This window comes from Patiria miniata, unplaced genomic scaffold (genome assembly GCF_015706575.1).
Source record: "Patiria miniata isolate m_02_andy unplaced genomic scaffold, ASM1570657v1 HiC_scaffold_9, whole genome shotgun sequence".
NCBI classification, from domain to species: Eukaryota; Metazoa; Echinodermata; class Asteroidea; order Valvatida; family Asterinidae; genus Patiria; species Patiria miniata.
In genome coordinates this window covers 21,025,583-21,048,813 of record NW_024037076.1, presented here as the reverse complement: position 1 = coordinate 21,048,813, position 23,231 = coordinate 21,025,583, and the positions used below count along the sequence as shown (strand labels likewise).

The following is a 23,231-nucleotide window of genomic DNA, read 5'->3' as shown; positions in this document are numbered from 1 at the left end:
GATTTCATGTTGTTAATGTATGCAGTTTTAAATGGTGTGATATCATACCTGCATTTATTGGGCATCTTAACCGTGTATGTAAAAATCCTGAAACAAAGTTCATAACAGGTAATTAAAGGTATCAACGGCAAAATTAGCCTTGCAGTTTGATATCATTAGAGGAAAATAAAGACTGTTTAATAGGTTTTGCATGCCTTAACATAAACCTAATTACAAAACAAACCTTAAATTACAAATAGCGTAATGTTAAAAATGCTGGTGGAAAAATGTACCAATAACGCACATGTACTTTCTCCACAATTATGTAATGTTAAAATGCCTTTTTTATATTGAAATCCTCAATGGGTTGTGTTGCAGCATCATCGTATAATCAAGGTTTGTGTGATTAGTATGATTGACACATTGGTGTGGATTTCAGCAGTATTCCTGATGCTGTGACTGTCACATTAAAATGGTAACAGGTTCTGCACTACTCTTTTTCTTTATTTCAAGAGCACACCGAGGTTAGCAAATACGTTTTCATTTACTGCTGTTTACAGTGCAGATTATAACAACAGGAATTGCCCTTTATTGCATTTCACTTGATGTGATTATTGTTGCACACTTATTACATGCTCATGATAAGCCACCTGAACAGACAGTGTTTTGCCCTATTCACTAGCAAACGTACTAATAGAGATTTGAACCTCAATTCAAAGCTTTTTAAACTCACGTTTTCCTTCCTCCATGGTTTCCTTTTTTTCAGTTAATATTTTGTACAGTTTAATGCCAGTTCGGAACTTATCACTGCTGATGATCCAAACCAAAGATGAAACTGTCATCTACTTGCTTGTATTAAAAGAATTAGCTGATATATATATATATAACCTTCTAGTATTTGGTAAACCAAGTAAATTGATGAATACAATTGTATTAGTTTGACAAACTTTTTGAGATTATTTTGGTGAATTTTGGAGAACTGATAAATCTCTGCTCTAGAATGTTACTAAATGTCTACACATTGGTCATGTAATCATGATGGAAGTTGCTTAAACATATATTAGTCATAATGAAAAAATAGCTGACTCCAGATTGCAAGGGCACTGTAGCTGGAAAGCTTGAAGAAACCTAGTGAGAGAAAGAGAAGGTTTAACAAACCTCAGTGATATTCTTGGGAAAACCTACAATCAGGCAGGGACTGAAAACCACATTCACACAGGCAGGCTGAGAGTAAATCCAACCCAAGTCTCAAAGGTAGAAAACAGAAGATAACTTCCAGATTTATCATATTCATATGTTAAGCTTGTTCAATAACAACTTTGAAATTATTTATCATTTTCATCACATAACTTATTGCGTAGCATGCCAGCCTATGTTGGCCACCATGGAAAATGTTGCTGATTGAATCAGAGACCAGCGTGTCCAGATTTGTGTTGTACACAGTGTAGTGTACCACTTATTTTTGCACTGATAGTTAAGTCTATCAGTAACTCAAAATTGTCAACCTTAGCAACAATATAATACTTCAACTGTTCCTGACACATGACCAAATGTATGTGTGGCGGAAACACACTTTGGATCAGATGACCCCACATCGAGACAGTCCACAATTTTCTAAATTATTTCATATGAAGGATTTATCTTTACAATGATAACAAATATGGAATGGATATAGTTTCACAGGTTTTGTTTGCTAAAAATAGATTCAATATTTATCCCAGTGGCTACTTTAATTTTTAAAAATTAATTTAATATTTTTTTTATGTAAATCTAATAAAGATTTATTCAACATTTGATATCTTCTAAAAGATTAACACATTCACCTTTGACTATGAGCTTGCCCATAATACATATACCAGAATCCATATATCACACAAAAGTTACATTTTGAGAACATTTGAGAAATTTGTTCATCATCACAAGATTAACTTAAAGTTGTTATTGCCCTGTCTAAATTATCTTAGGTGTAGCTACCTAAACACTTTGTCAGATACACATGTTAGCTGCCAGGCAGTGTTTAACTGGTTCTTCTTTTTGAAACATCTTCACCAATTTGGTTTATGTACTGACTGTTGTTTCCTTATGTGTTGTTAATTTGACAAGTGCATTGACTTGTTAATAATTGCACATGTCTTAATATGAACTAACAGTTATGAAATAGATGTTTTTAGATTGCATGTTTATAATAGACCATTCCATTTTGCCCCACCCCCTGGGTATGTTGGCAATGACACTTGTGTCTCTCCAGTGTGTAATAACTGCACATTTATTTCACAATTGTTGACTGCTGTGGTGTGGGATATGACGTTATGAGCATTCGTGTTGGGCACATAGCATCCAAAGCGAATGCTATGTGCCCCGAGGGGGTTCAAAATGTCATATCCTTCATCACAGCAGTCAACAATTGTTTGTTGTATCGTACTCAAAAAGATAAATGGTTGTAACTTACTGTCTGAGAAATTAATTAAATCACTGCGATGTAACCTTTGATAACTGACGGTTTTGATGTCCTGCTGGACATGAGACTGAGCGTTTGACATTGCAGTAATCGTTGTGCAAATCCAGCGCGCTGGCAGGTTCCACACGCACGCGCAACGCATGCAACGAACGCACTGCGATATCACTGTCAGTGTGTGACATGCATGTTTATTGTCCAGACACGTGGCCGTCCTAGACCAATGAAATTACAGTATCCAAGCACACGATATAACAATTACTTTGGTTGAACTTTCTCCAGTACAATCATGGATATTATTAGTCAAAACAACACTTAGGTGTGACTTATTGGCTTGATCTATTAAGACTGTTTGTTCAGTACTTACTTGCACAGCGTAGTATGCCTCATCACCCTGGGACATTTCTGAATATTTTGCATTTTCTTTATAGGTTAGAGTACAGATTCAGCTGAGTAACTTTGGGATGACCAAGATTGTAGTCTTCAACCCTCGCTACCTCCTGGTCAATCAGACCGAGTTCCCTGTGCGTTGTGCAGAACTTTATCAAGACCAACTGATTGAGGTTCCACCAAAGGAGGTAAGCATAGCCTCTGCCAACCGCCAACATTTGTCATCCCAAAGACTAGGAATCTGTCATGCAGTTTAGTAGGATCAGGCCAATTTAAACTGGCATTATAGTTGATTGTGAGCTTTTCTCCTGATGTTCACATACTAAATACAATTTTACAACCTTTATCACTGTCAGATGATCAGTCTTTGTTATAAATGGACATAAAAATGACATGCATATAATTCCTGCATCTCAATTGCTATGCAAAAATTAATGGCAGTGCAGTGAGCTTAAGAAATGTACTTGTATAAAGCTGCTTTCTATATGTGTATTTTTCTTATCCATTTTGCATGTGTTGCGTATGCGTTTCACTTTTACGGACACCAAAAAATCAGTTTGTAATGTAGCACACATCAATTTTCATATGTACATGTACTCTGCGTGTCCGTTTTGATTGATCCTCACAATTTTGATGGATACATAATGCATACACAACATATGCGTAATGATAAAAAACACACGCATTTTGAAAGACGGCTTAAATTTGGTGTATGAGCGTGGGCTGAATACTACTCTAAAAGTGAAATTCTATCAATATGGACGTCCTTCGCTAGCACCCCCTCAGGGAGGGACTCTTGAGAACATTGCTGATGGCACTTGACACATTTCTGGTTGGTTCACATTCAGAATGGCATAAGTCATGCCTGCTTGGCACCATAACTGCCCAAAACAGTGTGTCTCTCCCACTGGAACTCACTTGAGTGGAGATGAAGTTTTACAGGGTGAGTCAAAAAAGCGGAACCCAAACCCCAAAAATTATATTTCATATTTAAACAAATATGTAGCACCCAAACAAATAATGACTGGAAAGCCGATTTCTAAGCTACTTTTAGATGAAAAAAAGTTTACTGTAATTGCTCAATCCATTCAAAGAATATCACCATTTAACACAATGACCCTAAAACCTGTCTCGTCCAAAAATGCGATTTTTAAGAATCGTTGTCACAATTGTCTTCAAACATCACCAGCGATAAAACCTTAGTTTAAAAATTAAAAATTTTCAACAAAGTCCTTTTGAAGGCCCGTCTTTAATAAAAAGTCGATTTTATAAATCATATTGTTTGTCTAATCAGGGTTGTTAATAAAGATATTGTGTACTACGTTGTTGAAACAAGTATTCTGTGTCATTTTCTTTGTTGTTCCAAACAGTCAAAACACACAATAAATTGCTTTGTTTTGGACGAGACAGGTTTTAGGGTTATTGCATTTAAATGGTGATATTCTTTGAACGGATTAAGCAATTTCAGTATTTTTTTCATCTAAAAGTAGCTTATGAAATTGGCTTTCCAGTCATTATTATTTTTGGTGCTACATATTTGTTTAAATATGAAATATATTTTGGGGGTTTGGGTTCCGCTTTTTTGACTCACCCTGTAGTTTGGGCATTAGTAATAATACTGAATAATAAATAGAAGTATTGGCAAAATGAGAGTAATTGTGAGAGTTGTTTGTTTCAGTGTATCGCCTTTTGGCCCATTGACAAGAAGAAAAATCCCAAGATGGTAGTGATGGCAGAGGATTCCACAGAGAAGTCTCTTCCTTTCCTCTTCACTGACCCACACACCACGGTTCTCAAGCTGGACTCCAAGGTACACAAACCATTCACTAGATGAGGTCAAAAGCATTCCTGAATAGTAAACTTGATTAAAGCCAACTTACTTGTATTGGTGGGTTTTTTTACTGTACATACTATAAACGAAAAATATCCCTGTACGTAATAAATTGCAAATGTTATGAACAGCTTTAGAGGGATGTTTTTCTTAATAGTGCAGTTAGAATAAGTGATCTATTTTATGAACAAAGAATTAGAGAAAAAAAGACAACTAATTGTTTCAAAAATTCATGCAGTTACAATTTTGAATCAGTTTGTAAAGGGTAAATACTTAGTAGGCTTTTGTATACTTTCCAAAACACAAGTAAACCTGATCTCATATGAAATAAATGGTTGACAACTAGTGTCTATATACATACACTGGTACATATGCACATAATAGTTGCAAATCAATACACTAGTTAATTTGTATGCATTTACCACTTAATGATTATCCCTAATCTCCCTGGAATTCCCGAGTCTATTAATGTCTTTGTCTTTTTTCTGTTTTATAGGTTGGTGGTATCATAGTTGATACATCAGTCACAGAGACTGCCACTGTTGTTAGTTTTGAGTCCTTCAGCAAAGGCAATTTCACTGTACAGCTGATCAACCACACGGACGGCATGCCTGTCAAGTACCATCAGGCGTAAGTATGGGCTCCGTGCACAAGTACAGTGTTGTAGTCGAGTATTTTTTTCCGAGTACTGAGTACTGCCAAGTACTTAGGTTACCGAGTATGTGTACGAGTACTTGTACTTCCAAGTACAAGGACAGGTCTCCGAGTACGAGTACTAGTACTTCCGAGTACGGGTACGAGTACGAGTACTTGTATTACGAGTACAAGTACAAGTACTTCTCTTTCCAAATACAGCCATACGGCAAATGGTTCATTGTGCGTAATTGGCCCAGGCCCAGTCAGACCAATATACAGACTCACTCACGGCCAGCTGTTAAATGTGTTTGCCCAGACGTGCACAGAGGAACATCAGGAAACTTTTATTTCTTCGCAAGCAAATCAACCATTTCAAACTGAAAGAATCAATAAAATAAGGCCGTGGTAAGTCAAGCTATGCCAATGTGTTTTTCAAGTACTGCTATTCGAGTACGAGTATGATGATTGAGTACAATTTTGACATATCGAGTACGAGTACTTTGCTACCCAAGTACGAGTACAGTCATTTCAAGTACGAGTACTTTGACATTTGAGTACGAGTATGAGTACTCTAAAAAGTACTCAAGAAGTATTCGAGTACGAGTTCTACAACACTGTATAAGTACCGGTACCCCCTCAGCGGTTACAAAGGGAGAGTTAGAGGGACCTCTGGGAGGGACATTCCAATGTACTATGGGATTGTGAACATTCAGAATAAAACAAGTCACGCGTACTTCGCGCCGTACACGCACAATCCAGCACACGTTCCCGTTGTGTCCTGTCTACTGGGGCTAAGTGGTCACAATGCATCATCTACTGCATATGCACCGAGTCCATAGTCTATGCAAGACATATCAGGCAAAATTTACTAAACAAACGAAAAGTATAAAGCATCAGTTTGTTCGTGAAATGGAAAATGTAAAAACTTGCAAATCTGTTAGTATAAGTAAAAGTGTAATTGAACAAGAAATTTGGATGACAGCTTTTGCTGACAATTTAAGAAAGACTCTGATTAGCACAAATGTGAGTTGTTTCATCAATTTCTTTTTAAAGTTTGAGTGAGTGAGTGAAACAACCATTGGACATCTGAACAACCAAACAAAATTGTTCACCTTGGACATGTTGGAGTTAATTCCTGTATCTTCTGTTGCCTCTGATTTCCTTATCAGTAATGTAAAAGAGGAGCAGACATTGCAACCAGGAGAGGCTGTCCTGTACACCTGGCAGAACCCCACAGAGATCCGCCAACTTGTCTGGAATGTGGGCGAGAAAGACCACAAGAATGACCTCATCAAGGTAAACTGCCATTGGTCCATTCATTCCACTTTGAAATCACATTCTGGTGAAGGTTACATTTCTAGATGTGATGTTGTATAACTTTTGTGCATTTCCATGCGATTACATTGCTTTTTCAAAGTCAGCAGACATAGTTTGAAGAAGACATATCAAGCTTTACCACTACCACTCAAAGGTCTTTTTTCAAGGAAAGTTCTGGTCTGTCTTTATCGAAGAAACACCTGTACTTCAAGAAGTGAAATGTAATGTTCACTCACTCACCAGATTTATGTTACTGGAGTTGTTCGAAAAAGAATAAATGCAAAGTTTGTTAGACACCAATGTCCTGTCTGTAGATTCATGACAGTAGGTGGATGTTTCCATCCTACCGGGGGTATATTCCCCTCAAATGCTTCATTGACATGGGAAGAAGTAAATACTTTTCAATAGGTAACCAGCAGCAGTGTCCTGTGCTTTGTATTGCCTATGACTAGTCTCCGTCTGGTAATTGGTTAGCATGGTCATTTGCTAAGCTATGTTGTCCACTTGGCAGCTCCAGTGATTGGGGCTCAGTCCTTCTACATTAAAATTTGATGGACTTCATTTGATTTTGACAGGATGGTATTGGTGATTTCAAACACGATGGTCGACAAATGTACTGGGTGTCTTTCCTGGATGGTACCCAACGCATGCTATGCTTCACAGAAGATCTTGCTTTAGCAACAAACGCATCACAGGTAAATAACAATAGTTTCATAGATAGTTATCCTTAGTTATCCTTATGTCCTTTTTACACATGAAAACAAGACACTTGCCAAGTAAAATCCTAATTTGTATGATTATACCAGGCAGCAGAGTTGGAGCAGTCAGATCTGGAGCTGGTCTTGTCACTACCTGGTATCGGTCTGTCGCTTGTCAACAACCTGACTAGAACTGAAGTGGCGTACATTGGTATTATCAGGTATGGTACCCGGACTTCTTCATATGTGACCTGTTACCATGAAATGAGCATAAAGTCGGCAATTGCCAATTTACAGTAGGCAGTGTGGCAAAGCCAAAGTTCAAAGGGGTGATAGATTTTTGTTTTCAGGTGAACTTCATGCTCAATTTGTGATGACAGGTCACATACAAGTCAAATACCCTGTCTTTGCAATTGCGTGTGAATTTTGGTGTGATATTATTTAATTGTCTTTTGAAAAGTATTTTTTCCAACTGCAACATGCTGTTAATTATAATTGACTCCACAATCTGAACAATTTTTGTGTGAACCCTATGGCAAGGTTCTATTGTTGATGTTAAACCATTATCCCTAGGACCTACATGTAGGATTTTATTACTGTTTTGTTACTACAACTTATAATTTTGGGCTTCTAGTGTTATCGTTCCTTCCTGTAAAATAGATTTATAAATGACAAGGTCTGGACTTCCCCACAGCATTTTTTTAAAACTTGCAAACCTGCGGCAAAATGCCTTTTCCCCATCTGTGAGCTTATCAAGGGAAAGAGCTAATGCCAACTCTGTCCGAAGTTTTGATGAGAGGTCATTAATATTTATTCTCCCAAAAAATGATGTCACTTGTTCAAAAACTAAAGGCATCCTTTATAATTGTATAAAATTTTAACATTTGGACCAAAACATTTGGTTGCTCTTCGTTACAGCTCCGGCATCATCTGGCAGAACAAGATTCGTCGACGTTGGCGTGACATGAACGGTAAACAGATGAAACTCTTGGAGGATGGATACCAGAAGGCACAGGGTGAACTGACGGCAGAGAAGGATGCCCCGCCCAAAATCACCAAGCTGGAAAAAGACTTTGAGGTAAAGCTTCTCACTGTCATGAAAATCCGACTTCCAGAGTCAGGGTTGGAATCCAAATTTGTGTGTCAAATTTCATACAAAAAAATGTCATATCTCTAAATGTTTTCAATTGAATTATTTGCCGTCTCCAGGTGCTCTCTAGTTAAAATAGAAAATCAGATCTCATCATTCAGGATGGAACAAAGAAGCATTTCCATTTCCAGTGTTTTTGTCTGTGTTTAGTCATTGTGTGTCTTTTGTGTTTCTTATATTTTGTTGTTTGTCTTTGCTAACTGATGTTTGGCTTGTTGACTACCATCCCTGAACCAAGTCATGAAAAATTGGTAGAACACCATGCAGTACCATGTTCAGAGTGTCAAACGTTCAAATCCATATCAAATTTGATATTTTTCAACCTTATATTGATGAAATATGCGGGAACAGTAAAATTCTGATGTGCATATCAAACCACAGGTTGATTTCCGCACCATGAGTATGATGCTACCCCAACGTCGCGCCATTCGTCGCACCTATCACACAGGGATGTGGGCTCAGGTCCGTACTGCTAAACACCAGTTGCAGGTTCATCTGATGATCCATCGTATCCAGATAGATAATCAGATGCCAGCTGCCATCTTCCCAACAGTCTTGGCCCCGATACCACCACCTAAGAGTGTCTCTGCTGAGAGTGGTATGTGTCAGTCATGCTTTTAGACTTTTTTTAACCCTTTAGTACTTGTATTAAATTGTAGTACATTGTATGTTCTCCTCAATAAAATCAATAAAACCATAGAGTGCGTGGGCGGTTTGAGGCGGTATGAGGAGTAACAGGCAGGGTGGTGGATTTATAATTGGAGGCCCGATGACAATGCTGTATATATTAGCCCTAGTGGAATTTGTCTGGGTGATCATTAGTTTCAACACGTAAATTTGGACGTAAATAACTGATGATTTTGAATCGACTTGCCTTTCTCTGATGTAATGATAGAAGTGTCAAAATGTGTCCAATTTTAGAACCAAATTTTAACTGTGATATGCACAAACCCCAAAATGTCCTTCATAATCGGGGCTCTTTGTCATTTTCGGTGTTGAGGGGCTACTTGTGTAAGGAATCTATGGTTGGATATTGATCTTTTTGAAAGCGATTGGACTTGAACAAATAAATGTTGAGATCTAGCCTACCATAGTTGCATCACTTCTTGTTATTAGTCATAAAAAAACATACAGCAGGAGGGAATACATGAAAGATTCTGTGATAATGGTTCAATCAGAGTTTAATCTAGCTAACTCAGAGGTTTTAGTACGTCATTCACCAACTGATGTTTGACTTTTGCATCAAACACTTCTAGTTTCAAGAGATAACGGTTGATATTAAAAAATAAGAAGACATCCTACAGCCACTTTGTGCTTATTTGCATTGTTCTGTACTGCAGTTCCCAAGCCCATGATTGAGTTCAGTCTGATGATGCGCTACTCAGAGCACAGTAAAGTCAACCAGATCAAGTACCTCAAGTTGCTGATTCAAGAGATGGCAGTCAAGGTGGATATTGGGTTCATAAGCAGCCTGGCTGCTGTGTTTATCAGTGGGCAGGACACTACTGGCATGGAGGTAGGTTGTTTAGGATTAGAAATTCACTGTGTTCCTAGTAAGATCTTATGTCATATATGTGCATTAGGGTTATTCAACATTATGTCCAATGGCATAACATTTCACATAGATTCTATGAAAACCTTTAGGATGTCGTACTTTGTCCATTACATTCCATTTTCGCTGACATCTTGGTTTCAATCATATGAACCCCTTGAATAAATCAGGGTTTCCACCATAGTTAAAATGAAGTTTTATTAAGTTTGTAGGTCATTGGTTATGCTTGAACGGAATCCAATTCTGAGCCCCAACTCTAAACTTGCTTGTATTGTTTTGGGACACACTCACATTTGTGACAACTTGTTTTCATTAAATTTATACTTAAAGTCATTTTCGTCATGGAGGAGTCAATCGTTCGGAGAGAAACCAATTAGTAATCAATCAATCCATCAATCAATTTACAAGTATATCAAGTTATGAATACATTGATTTATAGTTAAAAATTACAGTCGATCGGTCAGTCAAAGCTTCAACAAGTATATCAATCGATTAAAGAAGGAAATTGTAATTTGGGGGATTGGATTGACAAAAGAGGTACAGATGCTAGCAATTAGTTTCCCATAGGACAATACCTTGATAGCCAGATTAATGAACTAATCTTTCTACCTTGTATTGTACATCGATGTTAATTCCATATTCAGGCTCTCGGTCCCGATCGCTCATTGTGTGTAAGTGCTTCATTTCATTTGTGTCTTAACTTTTCTTCTTGACGTAAAAACATCCTTGCACTGGATGTTGTGAAAAGTGCTGATAATCCCTTGATGTTGAGTGATTTTGTATTGAGTTGATTGTTTTTCTTCTTTTTTGCCTGCATTGTTCAATTGTTTTTATTGCTTTTATTTTTTTCATCTGCTACTCAAGATTTGTGATTTTTTTTTGATTTTTTGAAATAATTGTTATTTTATGATTCTTCATGAGTTGTTTACTCTTTTTTTTTCAATGGTAATATTTGTGAGAGTGTATGCTGCTCTATATGTTAATTATTAGCAGTGTTGTTTTATAATTATCAGTATGGTGTATTTTAACATTTGAGATACAGATACAGTACAAAATAAGAGCTCATCTTTTGGTTTTAAATTATTTTAATTTAATGTTTAATTCTTAATTCAAGAGTTCTGTCAACATTCCACATTGCCTAAAACTTGCATGTTGATATCAATTGGCTAAAATTAAACTTCATTCCTGGGTTTTTGCCAACATTGAAAAAACAAAAGTTCAATAGTAAATAATCCTAAAAAAAACCCTTCACACTGAGATGACAAATCATGTTTTCATTACTTAAACATGGCTGTGCTATGCTTGCCGTCTACATTATACTGAGATCATCCACATTTAAACAGTGGTATTCCCAGCTTGAAGATCAGGGAAAGACAAGTTACATCGTTGCAAATTTCTTTTACAGCTAAGCATTTGTTTTTGTTTTTTACAACATTACGAAAAACTATTGAAGATATTGGTTGCAGGAAATTCTAAAGAGAAACATTATTTACTGGGTTTTGTCCATGAGACTTTATAAGTATAAAGTGGCTCTTCGTTGGGCATGTACATGTACCAGTGAAGAATCGCACTCAACATCACATTTTTTTGTAGATGTTTTTGTTTGATGTTAACATTTGACATGAGTTTTCCAGGTGGTGAGAGAGATAAAGAGAAACCATTACTTCTTGAAGCAGGAGTAATTTGCACCAGAAAATACTGCAAACTCTAACATGCTATCCACAATCATCTTTGGTTAAATTTAATTTCTTTGGGTTTTTTTACCCAGCATTTACTGTTGAGACAATCTTAACTGAAGTCATTTGTCAAGTAAATTAATAACGCAAGCGCTGCTTATATCCAACAAAATCCAACAGCAAATATATTCTTTTGTATTTTGTTGATCTAACCTGTAAACAACACATCCTCTGTTGAAATTGATGGGTATTGTTAGATTTAGCCGGGCCTTACAAATTATGCAGGGGGGGGGGGTAGTATTATTGGAACAACATTATAGGATCTGACTCTAGTTGGGACTGCCCTTCATAACGTAGTGCATAAGTTTCGACTTTTTTCTGTTTCTTTTTACTGTGATGTGATTGTTTGTCAGCTCTGTAGTAGGCTTGGGCGACTCCAGCTCAGAATCAATGACAATCGATTCCATACCTGGAATCGGACTACTGATTCCACTTTTTTTTAGGATTTGACTCCATTTCCCAAAGAATAGATTCAAAGTACTACAAAACGAAATTTATGCATTAAATGATCATTTTTGAGAGAGGGACTGAACCTTCTAACGACATTGCATTGTGATTTAGCAGTATAGTTCATTAGTAATATTACTGAGGTTGTTCCGTCAATTTTTATTTGATGGATAAACTCGAAATTGATTTTGAATTGAATCATGACTCCTGATATAATCAGAATCAATTTTGAAACTGTTGGAGTCATTCAAGCCTATTCTATATATATATAGCCTAGTCTATATTCAAGCCTACTCTACATAACCGAATGATGTGTATTGACTGCTGTATTGGAATCTGTTAGATGTTATCCCTAAAACTGGATTAATTTTCGAGTTTGTTTTACCGAAATAAGGTAGATGGAGTTGTATGGAACCTTATTTCTTGTTTATCCTTTTTTGCCATGTAGTTGAAGTGGATGGAAGAAGACTTGCAGGTGTGTACCACCACCTACTTGGATGAAGAGGCTGTTAAGGTTGCCTTAGCTGGAAGCGTCAACTTCTTTGATAACTTCCATCTCTCACCCCTCAAGGTATGTATGAATACCAAGAATAACATCATACATTGTGAAGATATAGCTTGAGTTATTGGAAAGTGACTTCAAGTAAGTTGTATGGTGAAGTTGACAAATGGCGGACATTGACAAACTGGGCAACCGCCAACACAGGGCTGGATAGTAGAGCACTGGTTGGTAGAATGCCAGAGGTTGCAGGTTCAAACTCCGCTCCAGTCAATTTCTTTCAATTTTACAATTATGGTAATTGCTCCTAGCTTAGTCATTGTCCCCTTGCGTAATTCTTCTTCATTTTCATTTTTGTCTGACAGACTCATGTCAGCTTCTCTCTATCGGACACCGGCGGTGAAAACGATTTATCAGCAGTCACCAAGAAGGCTTCAGTCCAGCAGAATGCTATACGGCTTATCCTGCAGAGTGTGGGCGTCACACTCACAAATGTGGACGATGTCGTTTTCAAGTAAGATTGACTTTTGCTGGCAATCTTGTCCGTATAATATGAAATTTTGCATCCAGTGGGATTGAAAGTGTTTAACCAGTGAGGTTTCTAAAAGTGTTAGGGAAAATATTCAGCAGAATTTCTTGTTCTAGTGATGGTGTGTAGTTGAGTCAATCACAATTCATCCTGTCCCAAGTCGACTCAAAAGCTATCCAAATGAACTGTGATAAACGCAACTCTTTTGAAATTGTTTGTTACACTGACTGGACTTGTAAATTGACTTTTGATTTCATTGTGACTTGAATTTGTCTGATTCATGATTGCACAGTTTTAGTCAAACAATTTATGTCATCATTATTTCCTAGATTTGAATCCACTGCTCCTACCTATCTCTTTTTTGGAGACATTGGTAGTGCCCTTAATCAATAGAAAATGACTGCAAATCACAAAATCTTCACACAATAATCTCAATTATAATAATTTCTACCTGTAGACTGGGTTTCTTTGAGCGTGAGCACCAGTTCTACAGCCAGCAGCAGCTGACATCAGAGATAGTCGGCCACTACACCAATCAAGCCATCAAACAGCTGTATGTACTGGTACTCGGCTTAGATGTCATTGGTAACCCATTTGGCTTTGTGCGTGGTGTACAGACTGGCGTGGTGGATTTCTTCTATGAACCTTACCAGGTAAAGTGTCGGCTTGTAAACAGTTACTTCAGTCAATTCATATTAGGTTAACCAGTTCGCGCTGGGATTATGTTGACATTGACTGGACCCACGTGCGAATTGTTTTTCACGAACCTCGATGCCAGATGGGTTCAGGCCATCATCTGCGGGTAGCACACCCTGATATTTCCAGCCTCGCTCGCTGCAAGCGGGTCGCTGACAGATATTTCCCGCCTCGCTAGTTGCATGTTTATCCATCATCCGTTCCGAATACTGCAAAACCTTTGCATGCATACATGTCATCTGACGTGAAATGGTTAAAGAGTGTTACATGTGAGATTTACATTCATGGCTTTATGCAGGTGTACATCAATTTGTTAGTTTTGTCAGATAAACAACAGATACAAGCCTATTGTATTGGCTTTGATATTGATTTGTAAAAAATGCACATTACAGTGCTACTTTGGACTGTACATGATAAAATACTTGCAGGGGAACATGTTGCTGATATTTTTGTTGGTAATTTGTGTCGCTGTTGCTGAAAATAGGAAAAGGGCCAATTAAGTTAAGAAGAAGATGACTCTATAGTATGATAGTGTTATGATAAAAGTAGAAAGTAAGGGGAACACAAAGTATTTTGCACCATGTGATCAGTGCCACCTTGCGACATTATCAAATAACATTTGGAATAGCGCATGTAGTTCAGTAAGTGAAATTTGATGATAGGCAATGTTGTGATTGACTGCAGGGTATCGTTCAAGGGCCTGAGGAGTTTGCTGAGGGTGTGGCCCTGGGTATGCGCAGCCTGTTTGGTCATGCAGTGGGTGGTGCAGCCGGTGCAGTGTCTCGTATCACAGGGACTCTAGGCAAAGGCCTAGCAGCACTGACCATGGATGAGGAGTATAAGAGAAAGAGACAACAGGCTATCAACCAGAAACCGGCTACATTCCAAGAGGGATTAGCTAGGGGTGGCAAGGGACTAGTCATGGTAAGAACCAGTGCCACATAACATGTGGCTACTTGTCAGATGGTGCAGGAGCCATTCAAAAAGCTAACAGTGACTTTTAATGCATTGTGGAGTTTAGACCCGCAAGATTATTGCATACTAATTATTAAACAAAATGTTCATCCTACTGTACATTTAATGGGAAAAAAATATAAAAAAATATCTGCTAGCAATTATTCTTAAGTACGAGAAGCTTGAGTTTTATTCAACTGGTTTAAGCAAACATGTACACAGCATTGTTGTAGAAGTACGAAAAGCGCACCTAAAGCTACAAAATACTACTGAGTAGTAATCTGTAGTATGCATTTTTTTCCATACAAGTGTGCACAACACATGTAGTATTCTGTGGTTTTCGATACTTGACCCCGAAAGAGCCCTTAGGACTTTAGGGTTAAGTTACCATCTCTGTCTTTTTATAACTTTTCCTTCAGGGTTTTGTGGATGGCGTGACGGGCGTGGTCAAGAACCCCTTCCAGGGGGCTAAGAAGGAGGGTGCCAAGGGGTTCTTCAAGGGCGTCGGCAAAGGTTTGGCAGGCGTGGTAGCCAAACCCACAGGAGGTGTCATTGACTTTGCTAGCAGCACCTTTGAAGGCATTCGCAGGTCTGAATCAAAGAATTCCTCTCCATTTGTGGCAAGCGTTTTTTTTTACAATAAAGTGTGTTCTGTGCTGAGATATTGTCTCTTCTTAGTCAGGCAGCTCAACATTTTTGGTATTTTTTTTTTGTATACATTTTTATTGCTTCTTGAGGATACAATGTAAATTTTCTTTTTCATAATTAACAGTCTGCAAACAAATGTTACTTTGGTAAAAAGTCATGTATTCTTTCCCTTTTTTATTTTAATTGTAAAAACATTTCATTATTTTTTTTCAAATTCTGGTGAAAAAACACTGAACAAACATGCTTGGCCAAATACTAATCCACGTGGCTAAAGTCTGTTTTTATTTTTTGTTCATTACTTGGTACATACATCGGCAGAAGGAATGATAATTGAGACATGTAGAAATTAAATTTTGTTTGAATCATGCACAATTAAGGATCTTTTAGGGACTGCCGGTAGTTGGAAATGGTGGATGCATACAAGCTCCCATTGTCAATATTCCATGATGAGGCTTATCTATTCAACACTTTATCTTAGTGATATAGGCTAATCCACCGGTCAGGTGGGTGATTCTCTCCTGCGCCACAAGGTTTTTTCCCCATGCTCTCTGGTTTTCCTCCCTCCACAAAACTCAACTTTTTTGGTCTCTGGCTGTGCTCCGTGGTCAGACATGGGTCGTATGGTGGCAGCTGGCCTAAGGCCCCTTTAGATGCCTTCGGCTCAACCACGTTATGGCTACGTCCTTCGCAATTCAGCTTCTCAGCTGCGTGTAAGGATAGTTAGCCCCAAATTTATTATTATTATAATAAATTGGGGAAGTACACGAATTGATGGGTTAAATTGTTTGAAACTTGCCACTCGTTCACTCTTACCTCATATTTAAGATAGCTTGGACATGTACTTGTTTCTGGTGCTACCACAGGAATGGGCTTGAAATGTGTCAACAAAATGTGGGGTTCTATCACTGGCAGTCCAAATTAAGTAATCCCTATCACCTATTGATCTGCAGATATTCAAGTGGTTTTTTTTTTTAGTTTTGATTTATTTGCCTTCCATACCAGGGTAACTGACATGAGTGAGGATGTATCCAGGCTGCGTCACCCACGTTACCTTCACCTAGATGGCATAGTCCGTCCCTATGAGAAACACGAGGCAGAAGGCTTGAATCTCTTCCATCAGATTGATAAGGGCAGATACTCCCAGACAGAGGACTATGTAGCACATATGCAACTGACTGCAGACAAGAAGCATTATCTGGTTGCCACTGATCAGTGAGTATTTGCAGAGATGTAATTGAGTCACTACAACTCGGTCAAAAATCAGTAACGAGTTCAATGCTGGTAGGAATATTGGTATTTACGTAGTAAGGGGCCTATGGATTTAATGAGAAAACCCTTGCTCAATGTGAAGAACGGGAAATATCATGTGATATTATTGCAACTGAAATTGTATTGGTAGGGAGAAAACAACTATTGAAGGTGGTTTTAAAAACACTTTGCCTGCATTTTGTTTTTTTAAGAGCGTTTGCAATGCAATCCAGGTATGAGACCCCAAACATTGTGCGTATGTTTTCTTTTTTTTTCTTAAAATTTTGAGTAACCTCTGAGCTAAAACTACATGTTAGTTGTTGTTCACAAAACATAAGATTTTGAGCAATTTGTTACTTTAAACAAAAATGCACAATAAGGGAAAGATCCTAGATACATTTAACAAAAAAATCAGTCACAAATTAACCACAATTCATTCCCAGGTAAATCACACATCAGCCACAGGTCATTTACAGGTCAGTCAAAAATCAATTACGTGCCAGTCACAGGGTCAATCACAGATCGATCACAAGTCAGTCACATGCCAGTCACAAGTCAATTGCAGATTGATCACAAGCCAATCACAGGTCAATCACAAGCCAATCACAGATCAATCATAAGTCAAATCAGAAGTTAAACCACAAATAAGGTTACAAGTAACAGAGGATGCAAGAAAATGAAGTGAATGGGGGAAAGTCACACATAAAGAAATCTTCATTTCTTGCATACGTTCTTACTTAAGATTTGTTTTACAATGATAGATAAAAGGCTGATTACATTGGCCCAGTGACTCTACGGCCCCATTTCATGGCTCTACTAACGGCAGAATTCCACGCTTACTGTTACCATTCTGTGCATACAGTGCTAGCGGAAAAATTCTGTGCTAACCAAGTAAGCACAGAATCCTCAGTTAAGCGATGTGCGCATGTGCACGAGCCAGAATTCCTTGCTAATCCATGAAATATGCTAACCCGTGAAATATGCTACCCATTAGCAAAGAATTTTCTGCTACAGTAAGCGGCTTTTTCCCTCTGTCGGTATGCAGAGCCATGAAATTGGGTCATGATTGGGTGGATTTAACCCTAACCCTGCAACAGGATCCAACTATTTGACATAACCCGTTGGAAGCTTTTGGATTGAGCAGTAAACCCCTTGTATATATTCCTGTTAAAATCTGTTGGATTCAGCAGGCAACTGAAAACATTCAGAGTCAGATTCTGTTGGGTACTGGTAAATGTGCCAAGTTGAACTCTGTTGGATCCAGCAGACACCTGAAAAATAAGGCACAGTTGGAATCTGTTGGATGAGCATGCCAGTCATTTTATATGTTCAGGTACCCAACAACTTGGCAAGCTGGGTGGTGTTGGATTGAGCAGGAAACTCATATGAGTAACCGTTGGACTCTGTTGGATTTAGAAGGGTAGTCCTGGGGAACTACTAGCGGGTTAGGGTTAATCATCCTTGAGCTCGCTAGGGTTAAAAGTCATGTAATAATGCCACAGCACCTAGATTCCTACCTCCATGACCCACTCATCTTTATTGACCTTTACATACATTTTCTCCCTGCAGGCGACTGATACTGACCAGCAAGGGTGAAGTCTTAGGCCATTGGAATGTAGAGTTCCAGTATCCTTACAAGGACCTAAAGGACCCTCCAGCACTGACGGAGAAAGGACTACAAATCATGCCCAAGGTTCATTCTAACTTTGAAAACACAATTCAAAACTTGTCTCTAATATGGGAAACTCTCAGGAGTTACCCATTTGCAAGCGGTTGAAATTGGCTGGTTAAACTGTAATTTGGTTTTACATGTATGTAAATTGCAATGGCGCCATGAAAAGGTCAAAGAACCATGGAGTTTCTGAATTTTACACTTTGATCTTTCACTAATTATAAAAGCAAATTTATAGTACTACTGCATCACCGTACATCAGAAGTAAGGCTTATTTGCCTCAGAAGAAAACTAGTTATAAGCTAAAATGTTATGAGGTATGTACAACTGTTTTTCTTAACAAGGGATTGTAATTAGCCATTTCTACTGTTTACAAGCTTTGAGAAGTGAGACACTAAAACCCTAAAACAAACGGTTGAATTGTATCAGCCCACCAGACAGGAACACATTTTCTTGATGGCAAAAAGCTTGTGAATGGCAAAGTTTTGCTTAATAGCAAAAACAGATTTACCATTCCAAATGTCAAGTAGAGTGCCTGTGGCTAGTTCTCAATTGCTTTTGCTTGAAATTTCTAAAGACTTTCAATAATGGGCCAACTAGCTATAGATAAGTGTAACGTCTGAGTTACGTACACTGTGAAACTTCAAATTTGTATTTAAAGAAAAGAAAAAAGATTACAATATCTTCAGTGTTGTAACTGTTGCGATTAATTTTTTAATTGCAAAAGTTTGATGGACTGGTACTTCAGCCATTGTAGAATCTTTCTCAAAGTTAAAACTGAGTGGACTTGTGCCTTTTTTGTTACTGTTATTTTTTGTTTTGTTTTAGGAGGATCCGGAAAAGAGCAAGAAGAAAGGATTTGGTCTGGGGTTACTGAAGGGCAAGTCAGGCCATGGGAAGATAGTTCATGTCTCGGATAGGAAAGAGGCTGAGGTTTGTATCATGTTCTACAGTAAAAAGCAATCAGTCAGAAGGGATGGAAACATAAGTTTTTTAATTTAACATAAGCTTAAGAGGACAGTTCCAATTAGTCTTGTTTAACACTGTATTACATTGTATTCCTCTTTGATAAAATTCCATAAAGCCATACAGTGCTTGAGCGGTTTGGGGTGATGTAGGGACTAACAGGCAGGGTGCGTGCGAGCATGGCATCACCTGAAAAATGGCTTGTTCGTGGTGATTGGTTCATATCCGCATACATGCATGATTCATATCACTCGCCACTCGCACTGGTCTTTTTTCGTGCCAGAATCTGGGGCGCCACGCATCCGGGTAGACACGCGCGCCTTGATTGAAGGCTATGGCTGGTCTGGGCAGTGGGCCAAATTTCATGGTGCTGAAAAGCACACACAGTAGTGAGCACAGCAGACAAAAGTATTTTCATAAATTAGTGATGCAGTGTTGGGAATATATAATAAATATTGCGTTAGTAAATACATGTAGTTCAGGGTGTGAAACGCGCTTACGGCTAGCATATTCTAAGTTACATTTTTATTTATGCCGACCATTTCAAAGCTCATTAAAATTCACCTTTGTGCGTCACTTTTCAGAGGTTTTCTGAAAATGCCAAAACTTGCTTTTTGTTAAACTCGTTAGGGTATTACCATTTTGTTCAGGAATGCAAGGGTTTGACTTTTCTGTTTTCAAGTAGTCATAATTTAAACTCTTAAAGGGAAAATACAACATTTGCAAACATCAAAAAATAAAATTACCAAATCATTTTGAAATACGTTGCTGGACTGTTAGTGAATGACAGTGTAAAGCATCCTGTAAAATCATGGCACCTGTTATACTGTCATTTTCAAGAAAAGTCGTATTTTTGTATCAATTTCCAATGCTGGTCGGCCAACCAGCGTCGGAAAAAAATGTTTTTTTTTCCAAATACTGGCCCCCATTGGCCATCGCACTTGTTTGCAATTGATTACACACCTATGAACGGGTACAAGCCAGCTAAACTGGTTCCCTGACCTTACAATTCCCAAATGTATGTTTCTTCTTAAATGGAGTCAGGGAACCAGACTACAGGAAAATGATTGTTTTTCTTGGTTTTTATAGCATTTTCGAACCCAAAACCTCAAAAAAGTCAGTGTAACTAATAGTTACACTGACTTTTTTATATTTGCTATATATTTCCAACCCCCCAATTCCATCCATTTCTGAAAATTACAGCAAAAGCAAATGATGTATATTCCCTTTAACCATGACTGAATTGTATTTTACCAATTTCATTTCTCATTCTATTTCTAGTATTTCATCGTCAAGGTAACCGACGCAATGGCAAAGGCTTTGAAACTCGTGGAGTAAAGTTGAGAGACAGCGTCAGTGAGTGCAAGACATTGAGCACGTACTTGCATGAATTGGTGAGGGAACATTGTCTGGATTGGACAACTTAGAAAATGAACTGTATGGTATTTTTGAAATGGTGTTCAACAAAACATGCCAACTGCTGTTTAGTCAATGTTATAGGCAGCAAGCTCTAAAGTATTTTAAAACGTGATATTTGTAAATTTACATGGATGTGTTTTCTATAGCGATCTGTTCAGGCGTGAGTGCCGAACAATTAACAGAAAGCAAGACAATCAAATTCTTATGTCTAGGAGAGACAATCGTTAGTCATTCAGTTCATAGAATTTTAGCACATAAACCTTGTTCATTAAGGCATAGATTCCCTTTGTGGGCAATAGTCTGTGAGAAACTCACTTCAGAGTTCTGTGTACAACTTTCTGTAGTTTACTTTGCCTTGATCTGTAGTTACTCTTGCTTTGGGTCATCAAGAGAAAGTATGCCACTTTTTAACGAGTTATGTTTACATTTCAAACTGTTATCATTTATATGATGAGGTGTCTGTTTGGTACAAGAAAACACAGCTACAGTGTTTTTTGATATTAAGAGGTTGGCTTGACTCCTGTCCAACAGTATTAACTGGTAGCCTGCTTCAGGAGGCTGTTTTGTCTCTTATGGGTTACCAGTGCAGGCGAGCCTCTATATTGAAGATATAGTTTACAATAAAAAAAATTTGACAGAATTTTATCATCAGATGAAATGATGAACTAAACCAGGAGATTGGTGTTGAAGATATTGAACAAAGTAATTGTGATTATCAACAAAATTTTGATTTTTTTTTTTCTTAAGAAGTTGTGAAAACTTGTTGTCAAGAAACAGTGTGACTTTGAAAAGGATGTATGTGTTCATCATAAAGATATTGTTATGAAACCATTCATAATGTGAAAGCTAAAATAATAAGTTTTAAACTACAAAGATCAAAAGCACAAAAACAATGTGTCTTTTTAAGAAACCCGCATTCATTTAAAACTTAAATGCCTAACTGCAACCTCAGGTAACTTGAAGTAAAATGTTGGTCACAGGGTACACATCAGCTGGATTCATGCTGTGAACTCATGTTCTTTTCACACAATGCTTTGGTTTGTGTACCTCAAAATGAACTGTGGCCATATGCTGTCTGTGCCTTAAGCAAGCATGAACCAACGGGTGCACAGTGTGTATTTCCTTTGGTTATTATGAGTAGGACTAACGGCATCATTTAGAGTTCCTGCTTCGAGCCGATACACTAATTTTTACTTTTTCTAGTTCGAAATATTTGTAGGGACATTATACAGATGGATACTATGGACACAGTGATATTCAAGCCTTTATTTGTGTATGATGATAAAGCTGAATTTTAATACAACTTTCTTGCAGTTGGGGGGGGGGAGAAAATAACGATTCTAGCATTGTGATATGAACAGCATTGTGTGGATATTAATATGGCAGTGTACTTGTACCTGAATTTATGTATATGAGGAACAACTGCCGTATGACATTGCCAATGTGTTTGGAATTAAGTCTAACAATACTGGGACTAAATGTTTGTTGCTACTGACTAGCGCCCCTTGAACAAAGATATTGACTAATTGGGGAACCACCAACATAGGGCTGGATAGCTCAGTTGGTAGAGCACCGGAACGGTAATCCGGAGGTCGCAGCTTCAAGCCCCGCTCCCCCAGTCAATTTCTTTGTTTAAACTTTTCAATACTGGGATTAGAATTTTGTTTTTCTTTTTAGATCATAATAAGCATTGTGCATACTAGTGATTAAAAGTTATCAGTAGGAACAGCTTGTTGCTGGGGTCTAAGTGTGACAGGTCGTAAAAATGACTTTGACAAGTGGAAATAAAAGACTTTGTTTTGAGGGAGGTCAGTCAAATGGTTGAAGGCTAAGTGACCCTTCTCTAAAAGAGTGGATAGTTTAATAATGTTAATTGTGGGGTGGCTACACTGCTGTATCAATATAATCTAGAACAAGAATATTTACCAAGTGTTATAGTAAATGATGTATCGTAAACAAATGATGTATAACCATGAAAAGATTGATATTGATATCTGTATGTAATTGGCTGTGGGTACTGTCCTAGGCTAGAGCTGTCTTCCCGCAAAATGTAATAATAATCATCATCATCATAATTGCTGAATACATTTAGTCACTTCAAATGTGCTACAAACACTATATGGGGTTTAAAAAGTACTGTACATGTCCATATTGGCTTTTGAGTTTTAAGCGATTAAGTATAGATTTAAGAATGAATGAACAGGCTAAATTTCTTGGGTGTACATTTTGGTCATGTGTCCTCAGTTGAAGAAATGTGTTGATGTTAAGTCAAACTAGCTCTTGAGTTAGGACGGAAGAATTTTCAGTTAAAGATGGTCAGTCATTTTATTGGTGTTGGCATTATTTAGTTTTAACGCAAGTGGTGTCTTAAACATTCCTCCTTTGTCTGGTGCAGTATTGGTCGTTTCT

The 23,231-nt window shown here is 37.8% G+C and overlaps 1 protein-coding gene across 8 annotated transcripts in view; it reads left to right on the top strand.

Annotated features, from left to right (window-relative positions):
- The window catches only part of LOC119721022 (vacuolar protein sorting-associated protein 13C-like), a 98,316-nt gene extending 75,931 nt beyond the window's left edge, over window positions 1-22,385 (top strand). For 4 of the 8 annotated variants that reach the window (XM_038190893.1, XM_038190892.1, XM_038190887.1 and 1 more), the window contains 20 exons: window positions 358-375; window positions 2,866-3,012; window positions 4,503-4,634; window positions 5,152-5,285; window positions 6,461-6,587; window positions 7,184-7,303; window positions 7,415-7,527; window positions 8,225-8,384; window positions 8,838-9,054; window positions 9,797-9,972; window positions 10,653-10,679; window positions 12,640-12,762; window positions 13,056-13,204; window positions 13,677-13,872; window positions 14,600-14,839; window positions 15,289-15,458; window positions 16,520-16,729; window positions 18,335-18,458; window positions 19,266-19,370; window positions 20,685-22,385. In XM_038190893.1, the coding sequence (XP_038046821.1) occupies window positions 358-375; window positions 2,866-3,012; window positions 4,503-4,634; window positions 5,152-5,285; window positions 6,461-6,587; window positions 7,184-7,303; window positions 7,415-7,527; window positions 8,225-8,384; window positions 8,838-9,054; window positions 9,797-9,972; window positions 10,653-10,679; window positions 12,640-12,762; window positions 13,056-13,204; window positions 13,677-13,872; window positions 14,600-14,839; window positions 15,289-15,458; window positions 16,520-16,729; window positions 18,335-18,458; window positions 19,266-19,370; window positions 20,685-20,741 (2,745 nt within the window). In that variant the 3' untranslated portion in view covers window positions 20,742-22,385. The remainder of the gene's footprint in view (window positions 1-357; window positions 376-2,865; window positions 3,013-4,502; window positions 4,635-5,151; window positions 5,286-6,460; window positions 6,588-7,183; window positions 7,304-7,414; window positions 7,528-8,224; window positions 8,385-8,837; window positions 9,055-9,796; window positions 9,973-10,652; window positions 10,680-12,639; window positions 12,763-13,055; window positions 13,205-13,676; window positions 13,873-14,599; window positions 14,840-15,288; window positions 15,459-16,519; window positions 16,730-18,334; window positions 18,459-19,265; window positions 19,371-20,684) is intronic. The other 4 variants (XM_038190891.1, XM_038190889.1, XM_038190890.1 and 1 more) reach the window with 3 other exon arrangements.
- The last annotated feature ends 846 nt before the right edge of the window (window positions 22,386-23,231 follow it).